The sequence below is a fragment of the Melitaea cinxia genome, chromosome 7 (assembly GCF_905220565.1).
Source record: "Melitaea cinxia chromosome 7, ilMelCinx1.1, whole genome shotgun sequence".
In the NCBI taxonomy this organism is placed as follows: Eukaryota; Metazoa; Arthropoda; class Insecta; order Lepidoptera; family Nymphalidae; genus Melitaea; species Melitaea cinxia.
This window is the reverse complement of record NC_059400.1, coordinates 12,694,458-12,721,055: the sequence shown is the minus strand read 5'-3', so window position 1 is coordinate 12,721,055 and position 26,598 is coordinate 12,694,458. Positions and strand designations below refer to the sequence as shown.

Genomic DNA, 26,598 nt, shown 5'->3' with positions numbered 1-26,598 from the left:
ATCCCCCGTTTTAACCCCATAAAGAAGTTGGTTTCTAAAGATACATTATTTGGACACCTTTTCACCATCTATAGAGCTTACATTTTAAATTTCAAGTCTGTTACTTCTAAAACATAGGACTTTCATACAAACTTCCAACCCCCGTTTTACCCCCTTAGGGGTCGAGTTTCGTAAAATTCGTTCTTAGCGGATGCCCACGTCTTATAAGGAGCCTACCTGCCAAATTTAAAGTTTGTAGGTGTTATAGTTTTGGAGATTTCGTGATGAGTGAGTGACCTTTCGCTTTTATATATATAGAGATTGAGAGAAGCTGATCGTTTTCCTTGAGACTCACTATGTTATACATATTAATTAATTTGAAGATGAACCACTTCAAACTGCTGGGTCGATTTTTACCAAACATCTATTTTCTTAACCACTACGAGGTAACTCGCTTTTACGTAAAAAAGCCGAATCGAAATTAGTCTAACCGTTCTAAAGCTACGACGCCACATATTTCACACAGATTAGCGTCTTTTTAAAATTCCTATTTTTGCGTCAGGGGTTACTACTAATTCTTAATGATACCACGAACAAGATAAAAATAAATATATTTAATTTCTTAAAATACCTTAAACAAATAACTGCAAAATACACATAGTAATATTGATTTACTTAAAGACATTCTATAAAAACTGGGTAACAATCTTCAATTTCGTTGGCAACTGCACGAGCAATAGGCGTATTACTATTTCTTAGTCTGATAGTGGTATTAATATTCAGTGTTATGTCTGTAAATTTATCAATAACAACACCATTGTTTCGATCTGTTATTATGTTGGGCATTGCCAGTTGCTTAGCATGACCCCCTATGAATCCCAGGCTCCTACATATTGCCTCTAATTCAGACCTTGTATGGTTTTGTTTCGGATAGCATTTAGAATACCATACACCATGTGATCTTACGATTACTTCACCTATGCCGTGTCTGAAAATAACAAATGGTCTCATTAAAATATACAATGAAATTCAGGGAATAATCTTCCTGTTTAGTAAATTCGTTAAACGGTTAATGGTGGTAATGTTAATGTTATTATTTAGCCATATTTCTATAAAGATGTAATTTCAATATTTAGTGTTCCAAAAAATTCCTCTTCCTCACTTTACATAATTTGGTCGAATTATTTTTTATGTGTGAGTGGATTTTATGCTATATATAATTAAAAAATACTCACGGAGTTCCCTTAGGCGATTTTAAGCCGATGCAAGTTCGCTCGTCATCTCCATTGGGACAATCCTTTACATTATCGCAAACCATATCAATTGGTACGCAATAATCTTCATCACTGGACGTTTGAGAACACCTATAATAAATCGTACAATAGTATAGAACTTTTGAATTAGAAAAATTATTACTGACTTAAAAAAATTTGCTTTGTAACGTTTCATTTGTAAACTCTTGGATAATATTAAATCAGTGTTTATAAGGTAGATAAGGTATAGCAGGTTCACTTCAGCCTATCGCAGTCCACTGCTGGACATAGGCCTCCCCAAGTTCGCGCCACACATCCCGGTCTTCCGCAATCCTCATCCAGCCTACACCGGCAATCTTACGTAGATCGTCGGTCCAACGGGCCGGAGGACGTCCCACACTGCGTTTGCCAAGACGCGGTCTCCACTCTAGGACCCGTCTACTCCAACGGCCATCGGTCCTGCGACACAGATGACCAGCCCACTGCCACTTCAACTTGCTAATTCTGTGGGCTATGTCAAGGTATAGCAGGTTATCTTTCTCAAAAATTATAACAGCCCGACTGGGGAGTACGTCTAACTTTACAGAAAATCACTGCGAAATAATACTAAATGCTCTTAAGTAATGTTACCCAGAGCTCCCCGGGAGAATCGGGAGTACATCAAGCGTCGATAGGCTACAGTGACTGCTAGGCTGGCCATAAAATTGTTTTCCACCCTAGTAGCATTAAAAAAGTGTGTGTGTGTGTGTGTGTGTTTGTGTGTGTGTGTGTGTGTGTGTGTGTGTGTGTGTGTGTGTGTGTGTGTGTGTCAGCTTCGACGCATGACTGGATTTTACTCCTTCAGATCGATTGTCTAAATAGGCACAAAAAGGCTTACTAGTCTAAGAAAAAGATTAATACCATATCAAAGGGTAAATAAACGAATAAATAGCGCCATCTATCGGAACCTAATAGGGTTGGACGGAGTTCATAAAAAATAAACTCCAAAAAACTTTTGTTACTTACTTATATGCTTTCTTAGCAAAGCATTTACAAAACATTGGGTCTTCATCGCTCCTATCGTGACAGTGAAGAATTCCGTCACAAAGTCTAGAGGGCATCACACGGCTGAGATAATCAGAGCAAGACGTATGTCCGGGTTCATCAGTACCATCGCCACAGTCATCGTGTCCGTCTCTGAAGAGCTCTTTCAGAATACATCGGCCGTTACGACATTTCATTTGTCCGACTGGACATTCTGTTAAAATAAAAATTACAAAAAGTTACATAACAATAGTACTCATATACAAATATAAATATTGATTTAAAACGGAAAAATTATTCTTTTTTATTAAGTAAATTATTCCTAATTTTGTTTTTTTATTAATTTTAATATACTTAACAGTCGTACATTGACAACAAGAATTAACTAGTAAAATTAAATTGGAATAGGGTAAGTTTAATTAGGTAAGTTTAGTGTAAGACTAGTTTTACACAAGATGCTATTAAATATTCCTATGCGTTCGTTGACGTTTGACCCGATGAATCAAAAAATTGAATGCCGAGAATTTCAGAATTCTGTAATAAGGATTGTTAACAATAACTAACAGGGGTTGGATTTGAAGAATTTCACTATAGATCTAAGGCTTCTTACTAGATAAGTCTTAATTATTAACTTGACTCTAAAGTCTTAATTTATTGTTAACATGTCAAAATTAGTTTTTTAATAAATAATTGTAACACACCACAGCCGTGATAATGCGGATCCCGGATGCATATGTCCGATTTCTTTTTACAGGCGTCTTTGGACTCATCAGCGCCGTCTTCACATTGAGTGACTCCATCACAGACATTTCGTAATTTGAGACATTTACCCCGTTTACAGCGTACTCCCTCGCATTCGTCAAACTCATTTTTTTCTATAGAATCTGATAACGAAATTTCTGAAAAATAATTATCCTATTTTTATTATTACAAACACAATAAAAGTTACATATTTGATTTATTTATTCATTATACATTTGACTATTTAACTGTGTTCGATTACCATGAGTAGATATTTAAAGATAAAGGTCATTTATGAATACATATTATATTGTTTTATTATAATATACAATAGTAAAGTAAAAAGTATCTACCTAGGAATAATTAAGGTAAAAACTCAAAATTTTAATAAAATTTTATATTAATAAATTTTAAGTATTTTTTAACCGACTTCTAAAAAAGGAGAAGGTTACTTAATTCGACCGTATATATATATATTTTATGCATGTTCAGGGATAAATTCGTCGTTTATGAACCGATTTTGATAAAAAAAAAATTGTCGGAAAGGAAATACCCCAGGTGTGGTGTATTGTGTACCATGATAAGGAAACCAGGATCTGATGATGGGATCCCAGGCAAATCGAGGGAAACCCTTGAAAATCCGCATAACTTTTCACTAGGTGTACCGATTTTGATGATTTTTAATTTAATCGAAAGCCGATGTTTATCATGTGGTCACATTTAAATATCATCGATATCTGGTTACAACTCTTGGAGTAATCTTTGATAATGCGTATTTACTTGACTATTTTTTCGTCTATCTACGTTGTATTACTTGTCGATGTAATTAAAGTCGGTTTTTTTTCGTTTGCCAGCAAACACAATTATAACGTAATAATTACACTTAGGTATACAATATTTTATATTATGTTACAAAAGTATACAATATTGTTAAAATATTTTTTAAACGAGTTTACTACCTTCGTAAGATTTGATTTCATGTTTCAAATTTCCAATATCGGTTCCTATTATTCGATTACTCTGAGCACAATCTTGAGTTTCAACAAATGACGCCGCTGGATACCATCCTTGCTTGCTGTGACATGAAATTATACCTGCCCATTCGGAGTTTGTACAAGACTGTAAAAACAAGAGAGACTATTAACTTGCCATGTAAATAATATAATAATTAAGTGGTTAAGAAATTATTTGTTATCTCTCAAACTAAAAAAAAAACACTGAACAGTTTAATTATTTGTGGAGAATGACAGGTAAGTTCAAAATTTAAGTTTAAGTTGGAAAAACTTTTCGTTTCTTTTTTCGTGTATTTTTTTTTTGGAATTCGCAATAAGCTCCATTACGAGTATGAGTATCAGATTAGCAAGTTTAGATATCAAAACAGTTAAAACAGTAATGCTTGTCTAACATTCCTTTCCTTATTAATTAGTTCCGTAGCTAAAAACTGCTGAATTTTATCTGCTATATTTTTTTTATTATATATTTTAATTATTTATTTTTTATGTGCGGAGAATGTAGCTAGTTTTGATTTTGACTCAAAATTTAGTTATATATAATAGCCGATGTTTTTGTAAAAATCTTACACGTTGCTTACATCAGGATCACAAACATAATACATATCTGTAGAACAAAAAAAATAATTAATAATGATGAATTTATAATATAATGAATGTATTGTAAACAAGGTTTCTGATTAGAAGTCAGTCTCACCTACGTTTGAAAAATGAAATGAATCGTAATGAAAATATTGATTTCGCCATAAGTCGATTATACACACATAACGAAAGTCAAAAAATTCTTAATTATTTAAAAACTTAGATAGTTTACACAGTGTTATGCAACAAATAACAATAACAATTATTATTTTGCTCCAATACCTACTTTTGGTTTCGGAGCGTTTTGAAACAATTTATACTAATTACTACTAACTAAACTTAATTTAAATAAAATAAAATGAAAGACATGTAACCGATTTGGAGGCTTTAATGTCTCTGCTTAACTACTACAGTCTTGTGCCCAGCGGATGTCAGGGTGGGCCGACCAGACGCTGAGTTTGCGTCTCTTGCTTATTTCTATGAATCTTATACATTGTAACGTATCCTATGTTCTACCTAATCTAGAGCGGATGGACGAGTCGTAATTATAACTCCTCCATCCCTAAGAGGAAAATTATCGGAAGGATCGATTTGAGATTCATTCCGATGATTTTGCTTAAATGATAAACATTTTGGCGATTTTAGCCATATTATATAAAATAAAAAAAACAAAAGACTTAAAATTACTAGAACTAATGTAACATATCCTAAAATTTCACTGAAGTTATTGTCTTTCTTATCATTCAAAACACTTTTAATCACTGCACTATGTTTCAACGAAAAGGCCATATATTTCACTTCATCTAAACTTATTCCTTTCATGTTGAGTACACATGCCCTAGATAGAGTCATATGCATTTTAATTGGTATCTTCTTAGCGACATTTGATTCTATTAGAGCTCGTTGGTGCATAGGAATTGGTCGCTGGTCGACAATGAACAGCACGGTTTTACAAGCGGTAAGTACTTTATTCCTTTCGCCAAAAGGTAAGGATATTTGGGAATAATGGTTACAGATTTGTTTTGTGGTTCATGAAAAATTGGTAATGAATAATCTTAAAGTAATTATAATCGGAGTTATCTGTAATTGGTTGATGTAATATAGAGACTTAATACTAATGCTATTTCCATTTCACTTAGTCTAACAAATATAGTACGAAAGTTGCTTGTAAATACAATACATAGTTCCGTAAGATAAGTTACAAAAATTCAATTATTCTGCTTCACAGATACATCTTTCAGTTATATTAATAAAACAATCAAACATTTTAGAGACTGTTGTCAGTTTCTTTGAAATAATAATTTGGTTGTTAGGTATTTAGATTTGAGATAAGTTCATCGTATTTAACCGCATCATTATGATCCAGATTAGTAATTATTATTATTTTTATTACGGAACCAAAAGGATTTATAAAACCTCTCTTAGAACGTTTCTATGGTACTAGTTGTCTGTATTTTTCTATTGTTATATCGCATAAAAAGTCTATGAATCTTAGTGCTTGTTAGTTCTTAAGAGTATGATGCATTCAAATCAATTATCCCACACATTTGTTGGTAATTTATGAAAATGTGATTTAAATCATTACTAGTTTGTTCTAATCTTACAAGCTTAACTATAGTCCAGTGGTCGGTTTGAATGTTTGCTTTCCCTTCCTTTACCATGGTGCAGCAGAACCTGCGGAGGACGTTTAACGTTAATAGGAGTATTGGTGTTTCTGTCTCCAAGCTTTAGGGGTAAGATATTTCCCTCGTCCTATAACTCTTGCCTTCACATATCTTGGTTTATCTTTGCTTTTACGCTTATTAACGTCCTTTGCAAAAACAATTTCTCCTTCAGGAAACTCAATGTTAGCTTCACCACTTGTCTTTTTCCTAACCCTTTTCCTTTTTGCTACCATCTTACCCGTTAACAATACTCTGATCCGTTTTGCATGTTCCTTAACCATTTCCTGAAACGGGGCATCCTGGGTTTTTGTCAGTTGCAGAACAGGTTTAATGGGTTTTCTATCATATTTCATTTTCCGGCATGCTTCACAACTATTTATAACTGCTGTAACTGCCTCCTGCATTCTATTCCAATAGTAATTTCTACGAATCCGAACTAAAGTCTCCTTAATGCTCCGGTGGCATGTCTTTCCTTCATGATGTTTACTTATGATGGCTCTCTGTTCTCCTTCATCTTCAACATATTCTACCCGTTCTGTGCATTCATAGAAATTAACTAAACCATTTTCAAAAAGTTGAATAATTATATTACTGAATATTTTCCGATGTTCCTCTTCTTTAAAATAAATAAAATACTTTGTTTTCGGCTTTATGTATTGTTTTAATAATTCTTTTACTAACTCAGGTTTGCCTGTTGGTAAGAAAACTTTTAAGACCTTCTGGTTATCACGCGATAGACCTGTTACTTGCATATCGTTTTTGAGCCATGGAAAAACTAAAATCTGGTTAGTTTTGGTGTCTATGGCCTCATTCAAAATTGGTATTCCAGATAGCCCTGAATTCAAGTCTGAATGAATCTTTTCCAATCTACTAGACTCTGATCGCACAGGATAGCCATTTTTATTTACATTTTCATTAGGAATTTCTATAGAACTAGCTGTTGCTGTTTGACTTAAATCTGATATAGTCATTGCTGATGAATCACCGCAATCTAGGCTTTGATCAACACTAACTACTTGTGACTGATTTTCTTCATCTGAATTTAAGGCGTTGATTTTTGCATCAGCATCATAACAGTAATTGATATCGATATCATTTGAACATTCATTGTCGTAATAATAATGTTCATCACATGGAAAATTCTCTTCACAGTTAGTCATGGTTAATTTATTTAAATTAAATTCTGGTTGCATTTTTGGCTGAGCTGTTCTCATGGATACATCATTGGTTTGTTGTTGAGGTTGTGGTGGCTTGAAGCTAAATTGCTGAGGGGGTTCGTACCCTAGTTGTTGTGGGGGCTTATACCCGAACTGCTGTGGGGGTTTGTACCCAATTTGTTGCGATCGGAAACCTAAATGAGGTCTAAAACCGAACGATGGCCTTGGTAGTGGACCTTGACTTTGAATTTGAGGTGCCTTTTGAGAATTATTAAAATTAAATTTAGAATAAAAAGGTAAGCTGGGCTTGTGACCAAATGGTTGTGTAATCGGTGGCCATGAACCCATAATTTGGCTATTACCATGTACATGATTACGCATTTTATATTGCTCTAAGAAGTTTACTTCCTCGAGAACAATACTTAAAGCTGCTTCTAAAGTTGTGGGTGATTTAAGCCTAACTATACGCACTATATTTTCCGGGAGGTTATATAAAAACACATTTAAAGCTGTATTATTATAAATAACCGACTTCACAAGTTTTAAATCTGGATCATGGATTGAATTGACCTTCGACATTAATAACGAACGAACACCTTGTATTCTATTACAAAATTCGAGAAAAGTTTCACCTGGATTAATTTTTAAGGATTCTAACTCCATATTAATGCACTCTTCACTGCGAGGGTCTCCAAAATGTTGGATTAACAGAGTTTTTAAAGTGGACCATGTTACAATGTCCTCTCGTTCGGATAAAAGCGCAGCTGCATCATCTCTTAGTCTACTCGTTAAAGCATTAAAAACGTAAAGATTTTGTTCCTCGTTGCCATTATAATGCTCAATCACGTATTGACATTTTTGTAAGTAAAGATTTAACTGTCTTTTATCACCACTATATAGCGGAATTAAATCTAAAATTTCTTTTGGTATTAGTGATACGGTTGTGGTTGTCATGATTATAGAGTAATGAAATGATCAGAGGATGCAACTGTCTTAAATATAAAACACTTTCAAACGAGAGAAAAAAAAAATCACACACAATAAAAACACACAATAAAATAAAATGATAATAAAAATCAAATTTAGAAATTAAACAAAAATTGTAAAATATTATTTGTAAATTTATAAAATAATGTATTGTAAAATCATTTAAGTATTTATTAAAATTTAAACTTTTAATATAAATTTAAACTTATTATATGTTTAATCCCGCCATCGGTCGGCTTCTTAAGTTCCAAGGTGGTTGTGGAACCTTGTTATCCCTTAGTCGCCTCTTACGACACCCACGGGAAGAGAGGGGGTGGTTAAATTCTTTAGTGCCGTAACCACACACACACACCCATAATCACCACGCCTGCCCAGCGTGGTGATTATGGGCAAAACACATGAGTTCACGCCATTTTTGGCTCAACTTTGTGGAGGCCTATGTCCAGTAGTGTAGTGCGATAGGCTGCGACAAAGCCAGTACTGCGGTCACCAACCCGCCTGCCCAGCGTGGTGACTATGGGCAAAACACATGAGTTCACGTTATTTTTGGCGTAAACTTGTGGAGGCCTATGTCCAGCAGTGGACTGTATAGGCTGTAATGATGAATATGTTTAATTATATAACAATTTAATATTATTTAATTAATTTAATTCAATTCAAAATTTAATTTTATTAAATTATGTATCATAACACTTTAATATTATAAAAATTTATTAATTTAGTTTATTCAATTCAATTTTAATTCTATTTTCTTAAAAAGGTACTATAACACTAATGTTATAACAATTTATTAATTAATTTTTATTTAATTCAATTCAAAATTTAATTTTATAACATGAAATATGCTAACATTAATATTATAAAAATTTAATATTATTTAATTTCTTTAATACAATTCGAACTTTAATATTTAATTTAATGAAGTATCTATGTTCCTTACTACTCTATATTCCTATTCTAAGAAAGATAAGACCGAATAATTTCATACGGAGATATCAATTTCACAACGTTATAATGAGCAAGGTTTGATCTCAAGAATAACAATAACTTAATAACTTATATGAAAAATATAGGAGGATTACGGGAACAAGGATTGGCGAAAAGATTGACTCACCAAATGACCGCTACTCCCATATTCTGTCTTCTCTGCTTCTCGAGACACAAAAGAATATTTATTTGGTTCGAAGGATCTCTGCTCACGTAGAATATTCGCGTAATTTTTGTAGACGAATTTCGACGTCGAAAAACACGAAAACTACGGAGGCTATAAGAGAATCCTCACCGGCTGCGCCACTTTTGGTTTCGGAGCGTTTTGAAACAATTTATACTAATTACTACTAACTAACTTAATTTAAATAAAATAAAATGAAAGACATGTAACCGATTTGGAGGCTTTAATGTCTCTGCTTAACTACTACAGTCTTGTGCCCAGCGGATGTCAGGGTGGGCCGACCAGACGCTGAGTTTGCGTCTCTTGCTTATTTCTATGAATCTTATACATTGTAACGTATCCTATGTTCTACCTAATCTAGAGCGGATGGACGAGTCGTAATTATAACTACCTAGTGCCTTTCTATTATGTCATCGACTTTATTAATTATTACAAAAAAATAAGTAGGTACCCCAATGTCCCCGAGTAAGGCCGGGAGGGAAATAAGCCGGAGGATAAAAACTCTTAGTACTATTTTCAAATTTAATGTCGTTTACAGAAAAATAATAAACAAAATTCACACACGAAATAATCAGGACAAACACGAGACAACAAATCGTTTGTGCCGTAATCACCACATGCAAATAGCTGAACCATAATTTTATAACATTGTGAGTAATTTTTTTACAGTAACGCTCTATCATATACGTGATTTAAATTAAAAACCGTACGGTATTTTGTAAGCGCTATCAATAGTATAAATAAATTATATAAATAAATATAATAAATCAAAAGCCATTTGTCAACTACTAATACTACTAGACTTATTGAAGTTATCACTTTTCTAACATTTCGTTAATCTCTGCAAATTAAGAGTAACACAAAAAATATTCTACTATTAATTCAAAATATTTCACCTTTGAGCTTTAAAGATGTAAAATAAATAATTTAATAATTTTGTAATTCTATGAAGATAGAATGTTATATGAATGACTCATTACTCATCTATATCAAAGTAACTTAATTGCGAATATGTGATACCAAGCGGCTAAAGCTGTACTAACGTGGCGTGTGTAATTTTCTTGACGGATGAAGCATCGATTGTGCAAATCACAGTTGACAGTTTCCTTTAAAAGGACGTTAAAGGTCCTGTTATTTTCATCTTGTCCCACCGCTACACATAATGTGTTTTTTTTGTCTTCATGATATCTGAAAATATGAAGTATATAAGAATGAAGTGAAAAAAATTAAACGAAGGAATATTAAGATAACCCCCGATTAAATTTATTTATAATTCGGTAGGTCATAAAATGTTAATATTTCATTTAAAAATATGGTAAAGAGATATGGTTTGACTTTAAAAAATTTAGGTAAGATGCGTGTAAGGAACATTGGGTATTCTGTATCCAAAACATTTACTTAATCCATTCATTAAAAATAAATAAATAAATATATATATAGAATGCTGTGTGGTTACGGTTACCCCCTCTTTTCCCGTGGGTGTTGTTAGAGGCGACTAAGGGATAACACAGTTCCACTACCACCTTAGATCTTGAAAAGCCGACCGATGGCGGGATAACCATCCAACTTCTGGTATTGAAACATACATTTACACAGGCCGAAGACAGGCAGCAGCGTCTTCGGTGCAATAAAGCTAGCCCTGCGGTCACCAACCCGCCTGCCCAGCGTGGTGATTATGGGCAAAACACATGAGTTCACGCCATTTTTGGCTCAACTTTGTGGAGGCCTATGTCCAGTAGTGTAGTGCGATAGGCTGATGTGATGATTGATTTAGAATGCAATAATTTATCCACTGATCTCTCTTTTTAAAACGATACACGGTATCATTTTAACAATTTAAGGTACTATTTATTTTCCAACTTTATTCTGTTACTTACTTTTACTTTTTTTACTATTAACACATTTTTATACCTCTCTTATATACTTGTACAACTTTTTCAAAACAGATACTTACGATGATATAACCACCATCGGTTTTACCATAGCTGAATAAACTGCCGGCTGCCTTAAATGTAATAATACAACTTTACTGCGATACAATTCCTTCTTCGCATCGATTGGGTAAACTTGCTCATATGGCCCTACGGTAGTATTGAGCGTTTTATGAGATCCAAGTAATACTGAAATGTAGTGATGTCTCATTCTGGAAAAATATAAGACGATATTACGACCATGACGATATACGATTTAAAAGTTAAAAAAAAACGAGTGTGCCTGAAGTAAAACTTCTTTAGTTTCATCTAACTTATATCTTCTTCACAACTTCCGTTCACTTCGCCTGATCACACTTTTCGTAACGCTTTCGGCAGACATTCATTAGCTTACTTCCCAAGTTAAGCGTGCGTAAAAAAGTTTTACTTCAAAAATTTTAGTTTTACGTTGTAGAAATATCAGTATAAACAGTTTCTTAAACCGTTTTCTCGATACAACCTTCCAAGTTACTTTTGCACACAGTGTAACCAGTGTAACCAATATCTATATTGTTATTTTGCTTTCTGGAAACCGGATATGAATTAATATATATGTTTAGCATACACACACAGTAAGTCGTTCCTGAAGGCAAAGTGATGCCTATGTTTAAGTTAACAATTTACTGATTTATATATTGACTATAAAAAGCACAAATATAAATAAATATTACACCCAGATAACAGATGGGAGTCGAACCCAGGACTCTGGAGCGTAAAGCAGTATTACTGCAAATTGCACCAACCGACCGATCACTTATTAAAATAAAGTTTCGTAAGTATTTTTCCAAAATTCTGTCCGATTAATCAAAAATCTAGATAGAAGACAGGTTACAGTGAACAATAAGAAGAATACTTCGTAAAGCTCAAAATATGTAAAATAAATAAACAATACACTCACGTAATACTATGTAAACAGGAACTGCTAATTAAAACCCAGGATAAATCTACTAAAACACCAGTACATTTATATGTTCCATCTATATACAACTTGGCTACCCATGGCCATAATTGATTGGACAATTGAGAAAGGTTAGATTCATTATTTGCTTGTTGCTTGTTACGAAGCTGGATACTAGTAAAATCGGTGAAAAGAGAATGATCACAATATATATACAACGCCATGCAAGTTTTTGTTACATTGGGTACACATTCTTCCTTTATAACTTGAGGATCTTCTATGATATTATAATTACTAAATTTAGTGTTATTACTAGCTTTATATGCAAAATAAACAGGTAGTTTATTCTCTATGTTCCGCTTTCTTTTCGTGTTTTCAATAGAATTAAGTACGTCATCTTTCAAATTTATATATTTTATTATAAATCTATTTGCTGCACTGAAAAATTAAAGCGATAAATATCAATAAAAGATTTTAAATATTTACAAAATACATTATACACATTATTAACTGTAAGTAAAAACAAATTTACCTGAATCCTAGGTAGCGACACATATGAGATGCGGCTTGTTGTTGTTGCTGAATCGACATGTCTTCTTCACAAACAATATGCCAGTTGTTGTTATACTTCTTTGTTAGAAAGCCCTTTGAAGTCACAAGTGGTATATTATTCAAATCATAAATAATGTGTTTTCCATTTGAAAGTGCGTCTATAAATATGTATTAAATATTGAATTTTTACAAAAAAAAGGCAACTAAATTTTACTATTTGACTCTTTGTCACTTACAGCAATTAACCTCATCTTCTCCTAGTGGACATTGTTGTGTACCATCGCAAACATAATTTGGAGATAGACACATTTGATCTCGTTTACATAGGAATTGGTCTTCTTCGCAAGTATCTAAAATATTATAATATTGGTTGAGAATTATTGTTGATTAAAGAGATACCGCTTTATTCTACTCTTTTCCTTACTTACAACAATCTAATTCATCCTGACCGTCTGCGCAATCAAAATAGCCATCACATATGAGATTGTTGTCAAACTTCGTCAAATAATCTAGACATGTGCAATCAAGTTCATCAGTGCCATCTTCACAATCTGCTACTTGATCACATCGATTAATAAACGGGACTGTTTGGGATATTCTGGGGAATATAAATTGACTTATTATTTTAAAACAGGAAAACGTAATTTCTTTTCTGATTTTTTAACCATTTTGTTTTTACTTAAAGTAAAGAAAATAGAAAATAATTATTTACCGACTACAATTAAATTCTTTTGATGCTAAGTTTTTCTTTCTTTTTTTTGCTGGTTGAAATTCTGAAAACATAATCATGTCTACATCATTAATTATTTCACTTCTTGTGTCAAGTTGCCTAATATTATGTGAATCCTCAACACTGGTTGAATCTGAGGAAACTTGGTTGATTATTTCAATAATATTACTATTTATGTTTGTTCCATCATTAAAATTTTCCAGAACAAGATCAGAATTAGAAAGTGATTCAATAATTAGTTTATTAGAACTTTGACCTATATCGCTATCAAAATGTTCGTTGGTATTATCATGGGTACTTGTTTGAAGGAAATTATCTAAATTAAGTTCCGTTGTAGTTAAATCATTATTTTCTTGATTCAAAACATCGTTATTTTGCATAGTGCTACTTTCTAAAATAAATGACATCGAGTCTATTGGATATTTTGAGTGATTTAATGTTATTAATTTTTGTCCTAGCTCTTCGTTTGATAATTTTGTGACGTTACTTGGATCTACTATATGATTATCGTCAACTCTCACGTCATTTTCGTTTTCTTGTGTGTAATTAACGTTTGAAACTTTTTCAGTTGAAGTATATTTTAAATCTTCTTCAAGTTCGTCTGACTTTGTGTTCAGTTCCGCCGTTTGTACCTCTGGAGATAATGTATTAGTATAGTCAATATAAGTGCTGCTAATTTCCGTTGTTAAACGACTTATAGTTTCTTTCTCTTCTGAATTAGATGTTGTGGGTTTTGTTACTACTTTAATAAAGTTGTTGCTAATATTTGAGTCATATTTAATATCAGATTTAGCTGTTGAAATGTTATCGTTATTATTAAGAATATTTGTATTTGCACTGATTTCATTGTAATTTTGTGACATATTTACTTTATTTGTCAATTGTACCGAGAGAGTATTAGTTTCAGAAGATTGAATCACGTCGCAATTGTATTCATCTTCTCCATCGAGGCAATCTATTATTTTATCACACATACGTTTTTTGGGTATACATTTTGTCATTCCAGAGTCACATCTGAAACCCGGACAGTCTTGTTTTGGTTGAATGATTGGTAAAGTTTTTGATGCTGTAATAGGTATTAATTAAAAATTTTGTAGATATTCTGACAAAAATGCTCAACGATTACTAAATATTAACGTAAATAAAAATTATAAACTTACAAATTTGGAATCTTATCCATTTCACAAAAATACTGACTCTGGTGTAAACACCTGGTTCACCTTCTCTTGCGCATCCATCCCCATGACTAACGATGCCGGCTACATACCACTGTTGAGAATTCATAGGATTTCTACACAATAGTGGTCCACCACTATCGCCCTAGGTATATAATAAACAAATACCGATGTTAATCTACTTAACTCTTAATATGTTAAACTTCACGTTCTTTGAGTTATTATAATAATTCACCTGGCACGTATCTCTTCCTCCTTCAGCAAGACCAGCACAAATTTCCTTACCAGCTTTATCTTCTTCATGTTTACAATTTTCCCAAATCGGGACTTCAACTTCACGCATATGATCAGCTGTAATAAATAAAGTACCGTATTCAATTATGACAAAAGTAATGCTGATCGTCCAAGTTTGGTATCTGCTATTTTACCTACTTATGTTACTATATGTTTTTCTATTTTGGGCGTTTGTTCTCGTATCTATAATTATTTAATTTCGAAAAGCACACAAATATATGATATTTAACAAACATAAACGATCATATGTTTCTAAGGTAGGTAACTAAATGTCTGTCTTTTAGATTAGGTTAGTTAGGTACATTTTTCGTAATAAGTAAATGTATTACACCCAAACTTAAGGTGGTAATCTAAAACTACACTTGGAGCAAAAAGCAGTATTGGTATATTGTTTTCTTTTGTTATTTTCAATATATTATAACGATCAATATCATTTGTCCAGTACTATTTTTTTTTTATGTTTATATTTTTGTAATACTGTATAGTAGTAGTATAAACGCACTTATGTAAAATTACATGGATATACTTCTCAACATAACATCTCACAACAACTTTTAAGCTTTCACGTTGCATTATTATATTTTAATGTTCACACGGGGATTAACGCGAACAAAATTTTAAGGTAAAATATATTACCTTGGGGCCTGACGTTTCCGCCAGGTCCATGGCTGGTGTATTCAACATTAAAATATAAGATCTCATACATTTACACACTTACTTTACTAAAAATTTACTTACGATCTGGTCCATGTTCTATAGTGGCTCCCCATCCTACAGCAGTACAAGAGGTTCCAGGTTGTGGTCCCCACATCCAATCTGCTCCAGCAACCTCTGGGCTTGGTAAGCATATCGGTCGAACCCAACGACTAAATTGTATACCAGGTTTTACTCTTAATAGCGACAGATCATTTTTCATATCTTCTTGATTATAGTTTTGGTTCACAATAACATGAGTTACACGATGGTTGTGCTCTTGAGGCGAGAAAGAAAATCGACGAAGCATACCGACTTGCACTTCATAATAGTACTGCCAAAAACTAAATAAAATGTTAACTATTATTATAACAAAAATATACAATAAAACAATATAAAATACATTATATAATACAAAGTCATTCAAGTCGATTTTTTTTTTCATTTTAAAATTTATTATATTCTTACTTACTTATGAACACAATGAGCCGCAGACATGACCCAATTTTGATTTATTATCACTCCACCACAGTGAAAAATTCCATCTCTATACAAGCCAACCATCCAAGGCCAAGCTGCCGGTTGACTGGGTTTACCTCCAACCACTCTACCCTGTGCTCTTTTGCTCCTCGCTTCATCAATTTTACCTTTACTTAAATAATTCAAAAGGTTGTCTGATCCCCCACTTTTATTTGTTGTATATCTTTTCATGCGGTCGCCGTAAAACATCATAGGATGTGGGCGCTTTTGGAGAAGATATCTTTTGTTCCGACCAAAGAGATTGTTTTCCATTGCATTCTGAGATAAAAGCGTCATAAAATTTATGTTTTACGATATGGAACACATGAAATACATGAAATAGTCAAGGACTTTAAGGAAATGTTTTTTTTTTCTTATTTAATAAGAAATACCCGATAAGTTCAAATATTTTTACAAGCGTGATAATATTTGTTTTTATACCCCTTGTAATTACAAAATTTTTTGTTCCATACTTACGAATTGTAATATATACCTCTTTTAAAAGCTGGGATGCAGAAAGAATTCTTGTACCGCACAATAATTCCGGGCACGTTACATACACAGCAGAAGAATTTAAACAAGTGTTGCTCTTACGTAAGAGGCCAGCGGGGCCCGTATTTATGTAATTTAATTTAAGTAATGGGTCTATTGGTATAATTTGAATATAAGGTGGTCTGTAAAACAAAATTTAGACAAAAAAATTATCATCACACTTGAATTTATTTCATCAGACTAAAAATTACCTTATTATAAGTCCTGTTTCGCGACGACAAACATCATGTGCCCACATATAAGGGTTGCTACAAACAGCATACCAATTTCCTTTATAATTTCTATGCAGGAATCCTTCTGTATTTGATACAGCAAACAACTAAAAATTTAGCAATTACGAAATAGAGACAATAATAAAAAGTTATGGACTTGTAGTATTGTTTATTGTTTTTGTTCTTATTATTTATATAAAAAAATGAAGTAGAAATAATTAGTTTAATAGCTTTCACTAATAAACGTTTAAAATAGCAAAACGCAAATAAATAAAATAAGGTATTAGATTTTATATAAAGAATAAATAAATAGTATTGTTGTTGTAGTTAGACGGCGCATTGGCGCAACGCTCATAGCACTGATTTGTGGCTGTTGCGCGGGGTTGATGGTTCGTTCCTAGCACATGGCAAACGTCTGGGCGTTTGTGCTTATGTATTCTGTGTGTTTCTGGACCTTTGACGCAGGAGATAATACTAGTGGGGACCGTTGAGTGTGACGCCCTTATTTATTTATTTACTTATTTATTCAGGTAAAACGTGCAGAAAAAACATACAGATTTTTTATGTAAGTTTGAAGCCAACATCGTACAGTCAATTTCGTCTTTATGGTTTGGACAATCAGCTATGTTATCACAACGTTGGTCCTTAAAAAAACATGTACTTCTTGAATTAAAATCTAAATCTTCACAACTAAAACTATCCTCGCTACAACCTGCAAAGGAAATCACTTTACAATAACCTATGCATATTTAATTTATAATATAAAAAATAATATAATATTAATAATAAATGTAATTAGTTATACCACTAAAAAATGAAACTTATTATAATATTGATACAGTATACTAATACTTCTGGCATGTATATTCACTACAAATAATCAAAATTGGTTGATATTGTTAGACATTGAGTGTGAGGCTTTAATTCATGAATGAACTAAGATATTCATTTCTTTAAGCATACCGTAACATCCCATTTCATCTTCACCAAAGGGGCAATCGAAATAGCCATCACAAATTCTAGATTCATCTACTCTAGATTTGCAACTACATTTTGATTCATCGCTGACATCGTCACAGTCGACGTTACCATCACACCACCTGTTTTCTTCAATACAAAAACTACCACTATCACAAGATATCGTGCCTGTTCGGCATTCAATCTCATTTACAGAAGAATTGGAGTGTGTTTCTTTTGGAGTTGATCCGCGCCTAGAAGGGGAATTATAAATGAAATTATGATATTACGGTTTAAATTATGAAGATTAAAATTAAGTCAACTTAAGCAAAAAATTTACAAATACTTTGTTCTTATGTATTTTAAATTCAATAAAATTGATTTGAAAATGATATTATAAACTTACTTGGAATTAATAAATTTCATTACTATTGCCATATCTTGCGGATGTGGTTTTTCTTTGGACAATTCCATCTCACGATTTTGAACATAGGGTGATATAACGTCGGGTGGGAATTGCCTAAAAATATTATTTTTTCTTGTTAAATGTGACATTTCTTTCGAAATAGAAAAAACAAACGATTAAAATATGTAAGTGTAATTTAATATTCACTAACCTGGTTATTGGATATGAGGGAATTAATGGGTGATATACCTGGTGATGATTATCAAATGCTCCTAAAATAAAATTAAAAAACGTTAAAACATGTTGAAAGTTTAAACATACATGAAATATTTTTTAATTCAGTTTCACCTTACCGTCTAAATTTGGATAAGTTTGCCTCATGAGTCGTTTTAATAAACACTGATCCCTTATCTGAGGATTGAAATGATCATTCAAATGAACCATTGGTTGTACATATGTTTGCTGTATTTGTTGTAGTCTATCAGAGTCATAATAGGAATAAATATGTCTATCATTAGACACAGTTTTTACAGGTCTTAAAATATCATTAATATATGATGGGTTTGTTTCTCTTTTTGATATATCTGGGCTAATATTACGTACAGGATTTGTATTATCAATAATCTCGTTTTTTACGTTTTCTTGCATAGTAATAAGCTCTTTATTGTTGTCATGATGATTTGAAAATTTATTTTCTGCACGGGATTTCAAAGTCATAAACAGTTCTTTGCAAACATCTTTGTGGCCATCATCATTACAAAGAAGTTCATGTTCAGCTATTATTTTTTTTGCTTTTTGGTCTGGGGTATCTTTGAATTTAATATTATGCTGCAATTTTCTTACATTTTTTATATTTTGTGATTTAGTTACAGCTTCTCTTTTTTTTCGTTCGTTCGGTATCGATGTTTTATTCGTAACTTCAAACAAAGTTTTTAATTCATCTTTTAAAATGGATACATTTTTTCCCTCTTGGAATCCCGACAAAACAATTATTTCTGTGTTATGAATAGTATCTGAAAAAGATCAAATTTTATTAAATATTTTAAAAGTCAAAATAATATAAATTTATAATAATTATGTTGATTCGCACTTACCCTCACTATGCAGGAGTCTTAATATTAGTAAGTAAAACACAATTGATACTAAAATGAATGATATTAGTGCCAGTACTTTTTGTATAATAGAAAAACATCGTTCACTACTTCTTCCTGAAAAAAAAAAACGTATCATAAAATTTCCCACGGCAAACTTAATTAATATGCTGCTATTATTCTAGCAGCATGAGTAGAAAATGAATAGTATATGAATTTAAAAATTTATGTTCTATTTTTTTAAAGACACTGATGAAAAATGTATAATAAATTAAAAAAAAATGCCTGCGTACAAAGTACACATGTCAGAAATAAAACTTCTTTGGTAAACAATTAAAAAAAATCTAAAGCTTTTGATTACCGTTCCAGCGCCATGTAGTTATTAGTTTGCAATGTAATGCTATCGATATTAATTTAACAATCTTTCTAGCTTCTATAGTACACGCTAGGTGACTCTGTTTAGTCGAGCTATGAACTTTGTATATATTTATAAATATAATTTTATACGTCGTTTTCTGTGAGTTGTAAAAAGGTCCTTTAATGTTTCATTCTTTTGTATGTCATGAAAAAATAAATTATCCGCAAGAACATAATGTATTTTGTTAAATTATGCTAGATTAAAGACTGACAATATTCCGTATCCCGAATTTCTTTAATACGCATTACTCTAAGTATCTATTCTAATAAAAATTAAGTTTCATAATGTAATCTTTAATTTTTATGTTAAGCTAAATTACAAAAACTATTTAATAAAAAATAACAAAAAAAAAAAACAATAACAAAAAGCCAACGTCACGCGGTGTTCCCATGCGGTCACCCATCCAAGTACTGACCGCCCCGATATTGCTTTTAACTTCGGTGATCGGACTAGAACCGGTGTATTTAACGTGGTATGGACGTTTAAAATTCGTGACGCGTGACGCGCTTGATCCGTAAAAATTTTACTCCTCATCCTAAAGAAGTTTCACTTCAAAAATATTGTAACTCAATTTATTACTTTTGTCACTGGAATTATCGACAATATCGTTCATCAACATGTGAAAATGTTAGAAAATCATAAAAATTGTCACGTCTTTGCTTCGCCTACTCATATATCGTTTCAATATTTTGATATGCCTACAACGTAATTTGTTCAATTTAGACTGTTTATTGTCAGCGAATATACGCTGAAATTAATTTTTTTGGAATAAAATACCTTTTATTATTTTGCTTTTATATTATCACAGTACAACTAAAATAAACACAACTTGACAAAGGTTATAATTTTTTTTTAAATAAATAATACATTACCATTTTCATTTGTCTCGGCTAGTTCCATGGGGAGAAGTCCGACAATTTTCTTTTCTTCTGATTTTTGTGCCATCATCTAAATGGAATAATAAAAGAGATAATAATATTAATGAGTCCAGAGCAAACAATATATTTTTTAGTCTGTATTTAATTTTAACAAATTACCAAAAATACATTATCAATATTACAAAGTACTATTTTATTATATGTTTCAAGTAAATAATAAAATAATTGTGTAACTTGCAAACGAAAAAAAAACGACTACAAAAAAAAAACAAATACAGCGACAAGTAATACAACGTAGGTACACGAAGGTCGTAATTAAATGTACCTTATCAAAGATTATTCAAAAAGTAGTTATCAGATCTCGAACAAATTAAAATAGGACCACATGACACGCACTACCTTTTGGATAAAAAAAAAATCATTGAAATCGGTCTACCCAGTCAAAAGCTCACAGTATCATACATAAAAAAAATACAATCGAATTGTGAACCTCCTGCTTTTATGGAAGTCGGTTAAAAAAAAGTCCTCAAGATAAAAAACATATGTAACCATTAAGAACAAACTTAACAGCTATTTTTAGCCGTCAGTACTCTTACTCAACCATTATAAGTTCAATCATAGTTATCTTGCTACATGCAGTGTCATGTAGTATGCCCACAAATCTTTGTCATTTATAAACCTTGTGTCTACTAATCTGCTTTGGCTAAAAAAACTTTACTACAAACCATAAATTTATTTATTAGCAAATCTTAAATCATTTGGGCCATTTTTTTGAGTCGGAAATTTGGAGTTACAATATTATCATTACTCGTCATAAATAAGTTTGTAGCTGACGTTAAATTCTTAGCATCTTTCTAAATATAATAACAAAAAGAAAATCAATGAAATAAATAGAAAGCCAATAAAAGCATTGGTTGTAATTTACCAACCTAAATGTAACCCAAGAATCGAGACTTTTATTATATTTACCCATATTCACAATTATACAAAGTCGGTATTGGAAAATACAATTACGTAAGAACGAACTTTGCTGTAATTTAATAATATAATTGAATTTTGAAACAGATACGCAAGTTAAAATACTACAATATAATTATTTTCAAGTAAAGTATAAAAATATAAAGACTTCGTGATAATCAAAACTGTATCATAAGATGACAATTGTGGACGAAATATCGACCATAATTTGATAACTGTGATACCGAGTAGTTCTCTATTACTTGTAATTTAATTTGTCTTTGCAATGTTTTCTCGCTGAAGTAAAAAAAAAACTTAATTTTGTATTAATCTTTAAGTATGAAATGAACCATTAACAAGAAGAATGAAGCCTTCAAGCTATATGATTTGATTAGAATAACTACGTACAACAATACTCTACTTTATTTGTTTGGAAACATATACAAGAGTTCAGACATCAACAAATATCTAATTTATGGTGACCAATAAATAATTTTTATTCGAGGTAATAGTAATCGAAAAATATTTGGCACTGTTACACGTTGGCACATTATTTCAATGTAAATAGTACAGACACAACAACATTCATACTTACTTGCGACTTGATGTAATATGAAACTTTTGTGTCACAACAATCACCAAGTGATATACATTTTTCGAATATTAAAATGTAAAGTACCGACTCATGTGATGCCAATAAAACTACTGTAATGTTTGATTGTTCGACGATGATTGGGGTCGCATTTTTGTCGATGAAGGGTTTTGTCAAAACTGCTGATTAAGAATGACGATTGTTATAATTAAATAAAAATAGCATTTTAATATATGCTTAAACTTAACTTTGTATGTAGCTGAATACTTATTATTAATTATCGTGATTTGTTTAGCTTTCCTAGAACTCTTAGTTTGGTACAAAATCGATTTCTTTTTGTAGAATTATTCGAGAAATGTTATGTTCTCCGGTCTAAGAAAAGTGTTGGGAAGCTTAATTTGCAACGCTGTTACGTTAAATATGGATGATTTATTAATTTTTTACCGATTTAAAAAAAATGTTTTAACCTCATAATTTGTTACTGGTTGTACCTATTTTGATTATTCTTTCTTTATTCATATAAAGAAAAAAAAATACTGGTACTAGTAGTGTCGTTGATATATGTGTGAGATTTGACGAATACTTTATGAGATTGGCGTTGGCGATTATTGGCGTTGATGGTGTTCCTATTTTATTACTTGTCCGTGTAAATTGAAGTCATTTTTTTTGTTTAAGAACAAACAGAGCTATCCTACGGATGGTAGCGATTATTTTAAGATTTAGCTTTAAATTTCCACGTGGCAAAGTGATGGTGGTATGAAAAAAAAATGGAATGGAAGGAAGTGAAATCATGTGAAACAAATGTCGCGTGACGTGACTCCGAGAGCAACGTTTGGTAAAGTTTTACACCACCTTTAGGTGTGATAATGTAAGACATCATATATATGAATACGCTAAGGTTTAAGATTTTGCCTCCCTTTTTAGAAAAAGCCCCACAATTATTCCACGTAAATTATATATCATTCTATAGATTATTGCTTGCTCTACTGGCCACAACAACTAAAAATTTGTTATTACTTTTTTTGTAAATTAATAAATTATTAAAATTACATATTATGTAGATGTACATTGAGACACAACGTCAACTTGATTGACGGTCGATAAATTTTTTGATCAATTTCAAATCAACTCACGTATAAATACTTTTTTGATATGTTGTAAAGTGATAATTATTATACTTATTTAGTGTGAATTATTCGCACGGATTAATAGATTAGTAGGTATAATAATAGTTAACCAGCATTAACTTTACCTTACCTTAATTATAATTTAATTGTTCTTAATTTTACGATTTCTATTATGTAGAACTATTTTGATATTAGTTAAAAAATATATACTGGGCGTCTAAATATTTTATCGATTTAAACTTCGTTGAAGTATGTAGCATATATTGAGCAAAAGGTCGATTTAAAGATATAGAACCAAATGTCAAACAACCTTAACACCTGTAGGAAAACTGTTATGTCGGTATAAAAAAAAAACACTAAAAATTGTAAAATTATATTTTTTATACGACTAAGTCGAACAACATCATGGTAAGCGGTAAAATATATTACACATGTGTAAAAATGTATAAAAAAACATTTGATTATGTAGATATTCATTTTAAAACATTAAGGTATGCAGTCACCTTAGAATAACTAGGCGCTATAATAATATGTACGCTAAAATTAGCGTGTAAGGCGTGGTGACTTCTTATCAATTAGCAATGCGTACTTATGATATGGAATCCATTAGTTAGTCGTTGCTTTTTCCAGCCACTTTTTACGTCACTTCAGAATATGGTAATTTCCATTTCTGTAAAAACAAGCACCTATGTATTGTAGGAATATTAAGGTATCGTAATAGTCAAATGAATTCATATACCCATTAAAGTATTGCAAGGTTTTACGCCATTTAAAGTATATTTGACATTTTATTTATTAACCACGACAATTTTATTTCGGTCATAGCACAATCACTTGGACCTTTTTTAGGATATTCGGATTATGAATAGTACCTACTTATAGGAATGCAACTGAGACCAAAGTATTTGTTGAAAAGCTATTAAATTTTTGCCAAAAGAAATTTTTACCAAAAGGAAATGTCTGCAAAGACCAAAACATTAGACCGAAAAGCGAGAGGTTGGATACATCTCGCTTTTCGGCTATTAGTACATATACTAAATATCATATTAATATACTATATATTTCTAAGCTATATATACAAAAAATCAGTTAATTAAATCAGTCTTCAAGGCAAAAGCCATGCTTATCTATACATATAAAAAAATGGTAGGAAAGTCAAAACTGTACATTGAATATTTTTTTTTTAAAGAATACTTGTGGTGTAATCTACAATCGACACTGAAGCCAAAAATAATATAGTTTTTAGAATTTTTGTCAATTTGTCTGTATTTCTGTTTGTTGGTATGTATGTCCGGGATAAACTCAAAAAGTACTGCATAGATTTACTTCAAATTTGGTACGAATATTATTAAGAAGTTGGGTCAACATATAGGCTACATATTATCACGCTATCCACCTACGGGGAACGAGCAGTGAACCTTTATTTCTTCAACGCATTCTTTAACAACGTGTAATCTAACGACAAATATTTTAATGTTGTTGTTATTATGTTAATAACCATGCTATAAGCTAGCTTCACACTATAAATAAAGACATTCTGTAGTATATTTAGTATCAGCATTGCACCCGTGCGAAGCCGGGGCGGGTCGCTAGTAACTAATATAATTATCAATAATATTTATACATATTTTTTATTGGATGCAATATTCGACGTATTTGTTAATCGACAAAAATGACTTGGACAAGCATTTTTTAATACAATTAGGTCTTTAAACAAGTGTACGACTCATCTGACGGTAAACGATTACAAAATAGGTTATAATTTCCAATTACCCGTTTTCGATAATTCTATACGTTTTAGGGTTCCGTACCCAAAGGGTAAAAACAGGAGTCTATTACTAGGACTTCGCTGTCTGTCCGTCAGTCCGTCAGTCATTCCGTCTGTCACCAGGCTGTATCTATAGAACTCGACTGTTGAAATTTTCACAAATTATGTATTTCTGTTGCCGATATATACAACAAATAATAAAACCACAATAAAATAAATATTTAATGAGGGGCATTTTTGCTCGATACCAATAAATGGTAACAGGTAAGCACTTGAAATATTCATAAAATACTTAATTGTATGTTTACTTTAATCAAAAATAATAAAATTAAAATAAAAAATATTGAGACAAAAATTTTTTGTCTAAATATTTTACCTAGGCTATGTTACGGAACCTTACGTGCGCGAGGGTATCTCGCGCTTGGCCGATTTTTTATTTGATTGATTGATATTTTCCCACGCACGTAAAATAAATTATCCTCATCGTTATCGGCTGAGGTAGAACCACTGACGAATATGGCCTCCTTCATTAATTTTCAACTTACACTACCTACAATAAACATGCTATCAAATGAATTTCTTTTGTAGGGAAGTTCTTTATCGCACAATTTACGGACTGAGCAGGATGGGAGCGAGATCGAAAAAAAGCTTAACAAGAGTTTTCCTCGACATTTCTTGCTATAGTATAAAACAAGCTGTGGCCGCGACTTCGTCCGCGTGTAATTTGACAACAAAAATATTGTTCAGTGCGCAGATTTATAAAATAAAGAAATTTCTAAAATAAAAGTAGCCTAAGTTACTCCTTATTACATCAGCCATCAGTGAAAGTCCCGTCAAAATCCGTCCAGCCGTTTGAGAGATTAGCCGGAACAAATAGACAGACAGACAGACAAAAATTGTAAAAAAATATATATTTTGTTGGTAAAAAGCCGTTATTTTAATATTACAAACAGACACTTCAATTTTATTTATTTGTATAGAACTATATAGATGTATAGATTAGATCTCCAACATGTGTCATATTTTAGTAACCACAAACCAATTATTACAGTGATTGAAAATGATTATCAAATATATCTTTTGTTTATTTTTATAATAAATAATAATCATGTATTATATATGTATGTGTATATATATATTTATGTATGTATGTGTGTATGTGGGTATGTATGTATGTATGTACTTATATGTGTATATGTGTTTACGTAAATATTTTTAAATGTTTATGTCACAATTTGTACA

The 26,598-nt window shown here is 31.6% G+C and overlaps 1 protein-coding gene and 1 pseudogene across 1 annotated transcript; both read right to left on the bottom strand.

Moving 5' to 3' along the window:
* Positions 1-574: 574 nt before the first annotated feature.
* Positions 575-20,979, bottom strand: LOC123654872 (serine protease nudel). The gene is made up of 30 exons (XM_045590733.1): positions 20,907-20,979; positions 19,396-19,538; positions 18,879-19,353; positions 18,737-18,797; positions 18,526-18,639; positions 18,126-18,373; positions 17,717-17,874; positions 17,142-17,269; positions 16,892-17,072; positions 16,352-16,677; positions 15,925-16,223; positions 15,128-15,243; positions 14,878-15,037; positions 14,601-14,783; positions 13,700-14,510; positions 13,416-13,585; positions 13,224-13,337; positions 12,968-13,145; positions 12,436-12,873; positions 11,522-11,710; positions 10,588-10,755; positions 8,042-8,301; positions 6,944-7,879; positions 6,354-6,787; positions 5,276-5,512; positions 3,953-4,115; positions 2,957-3,154; positions 2,238-2,469; positions 1,215-1,343; positions 575-967 (listed from the first exon to the last, which is right to left on the bottom strand). Exons 1-30 carry the CDS (start codon positions 20,977-20,979, stop codon positions 655-657), a joined length of 7,635 nt encoding a protein of 2,544 aa, XP_045446689.1. The 3' UTR covers positions 575-654.
* LOC123655441 lies at positions 20,401-20,520 on the bottom strand (annotated as a pseudogene).
* Positions 20,980-26,598: the final 5,619 nt, after the last annotated feature.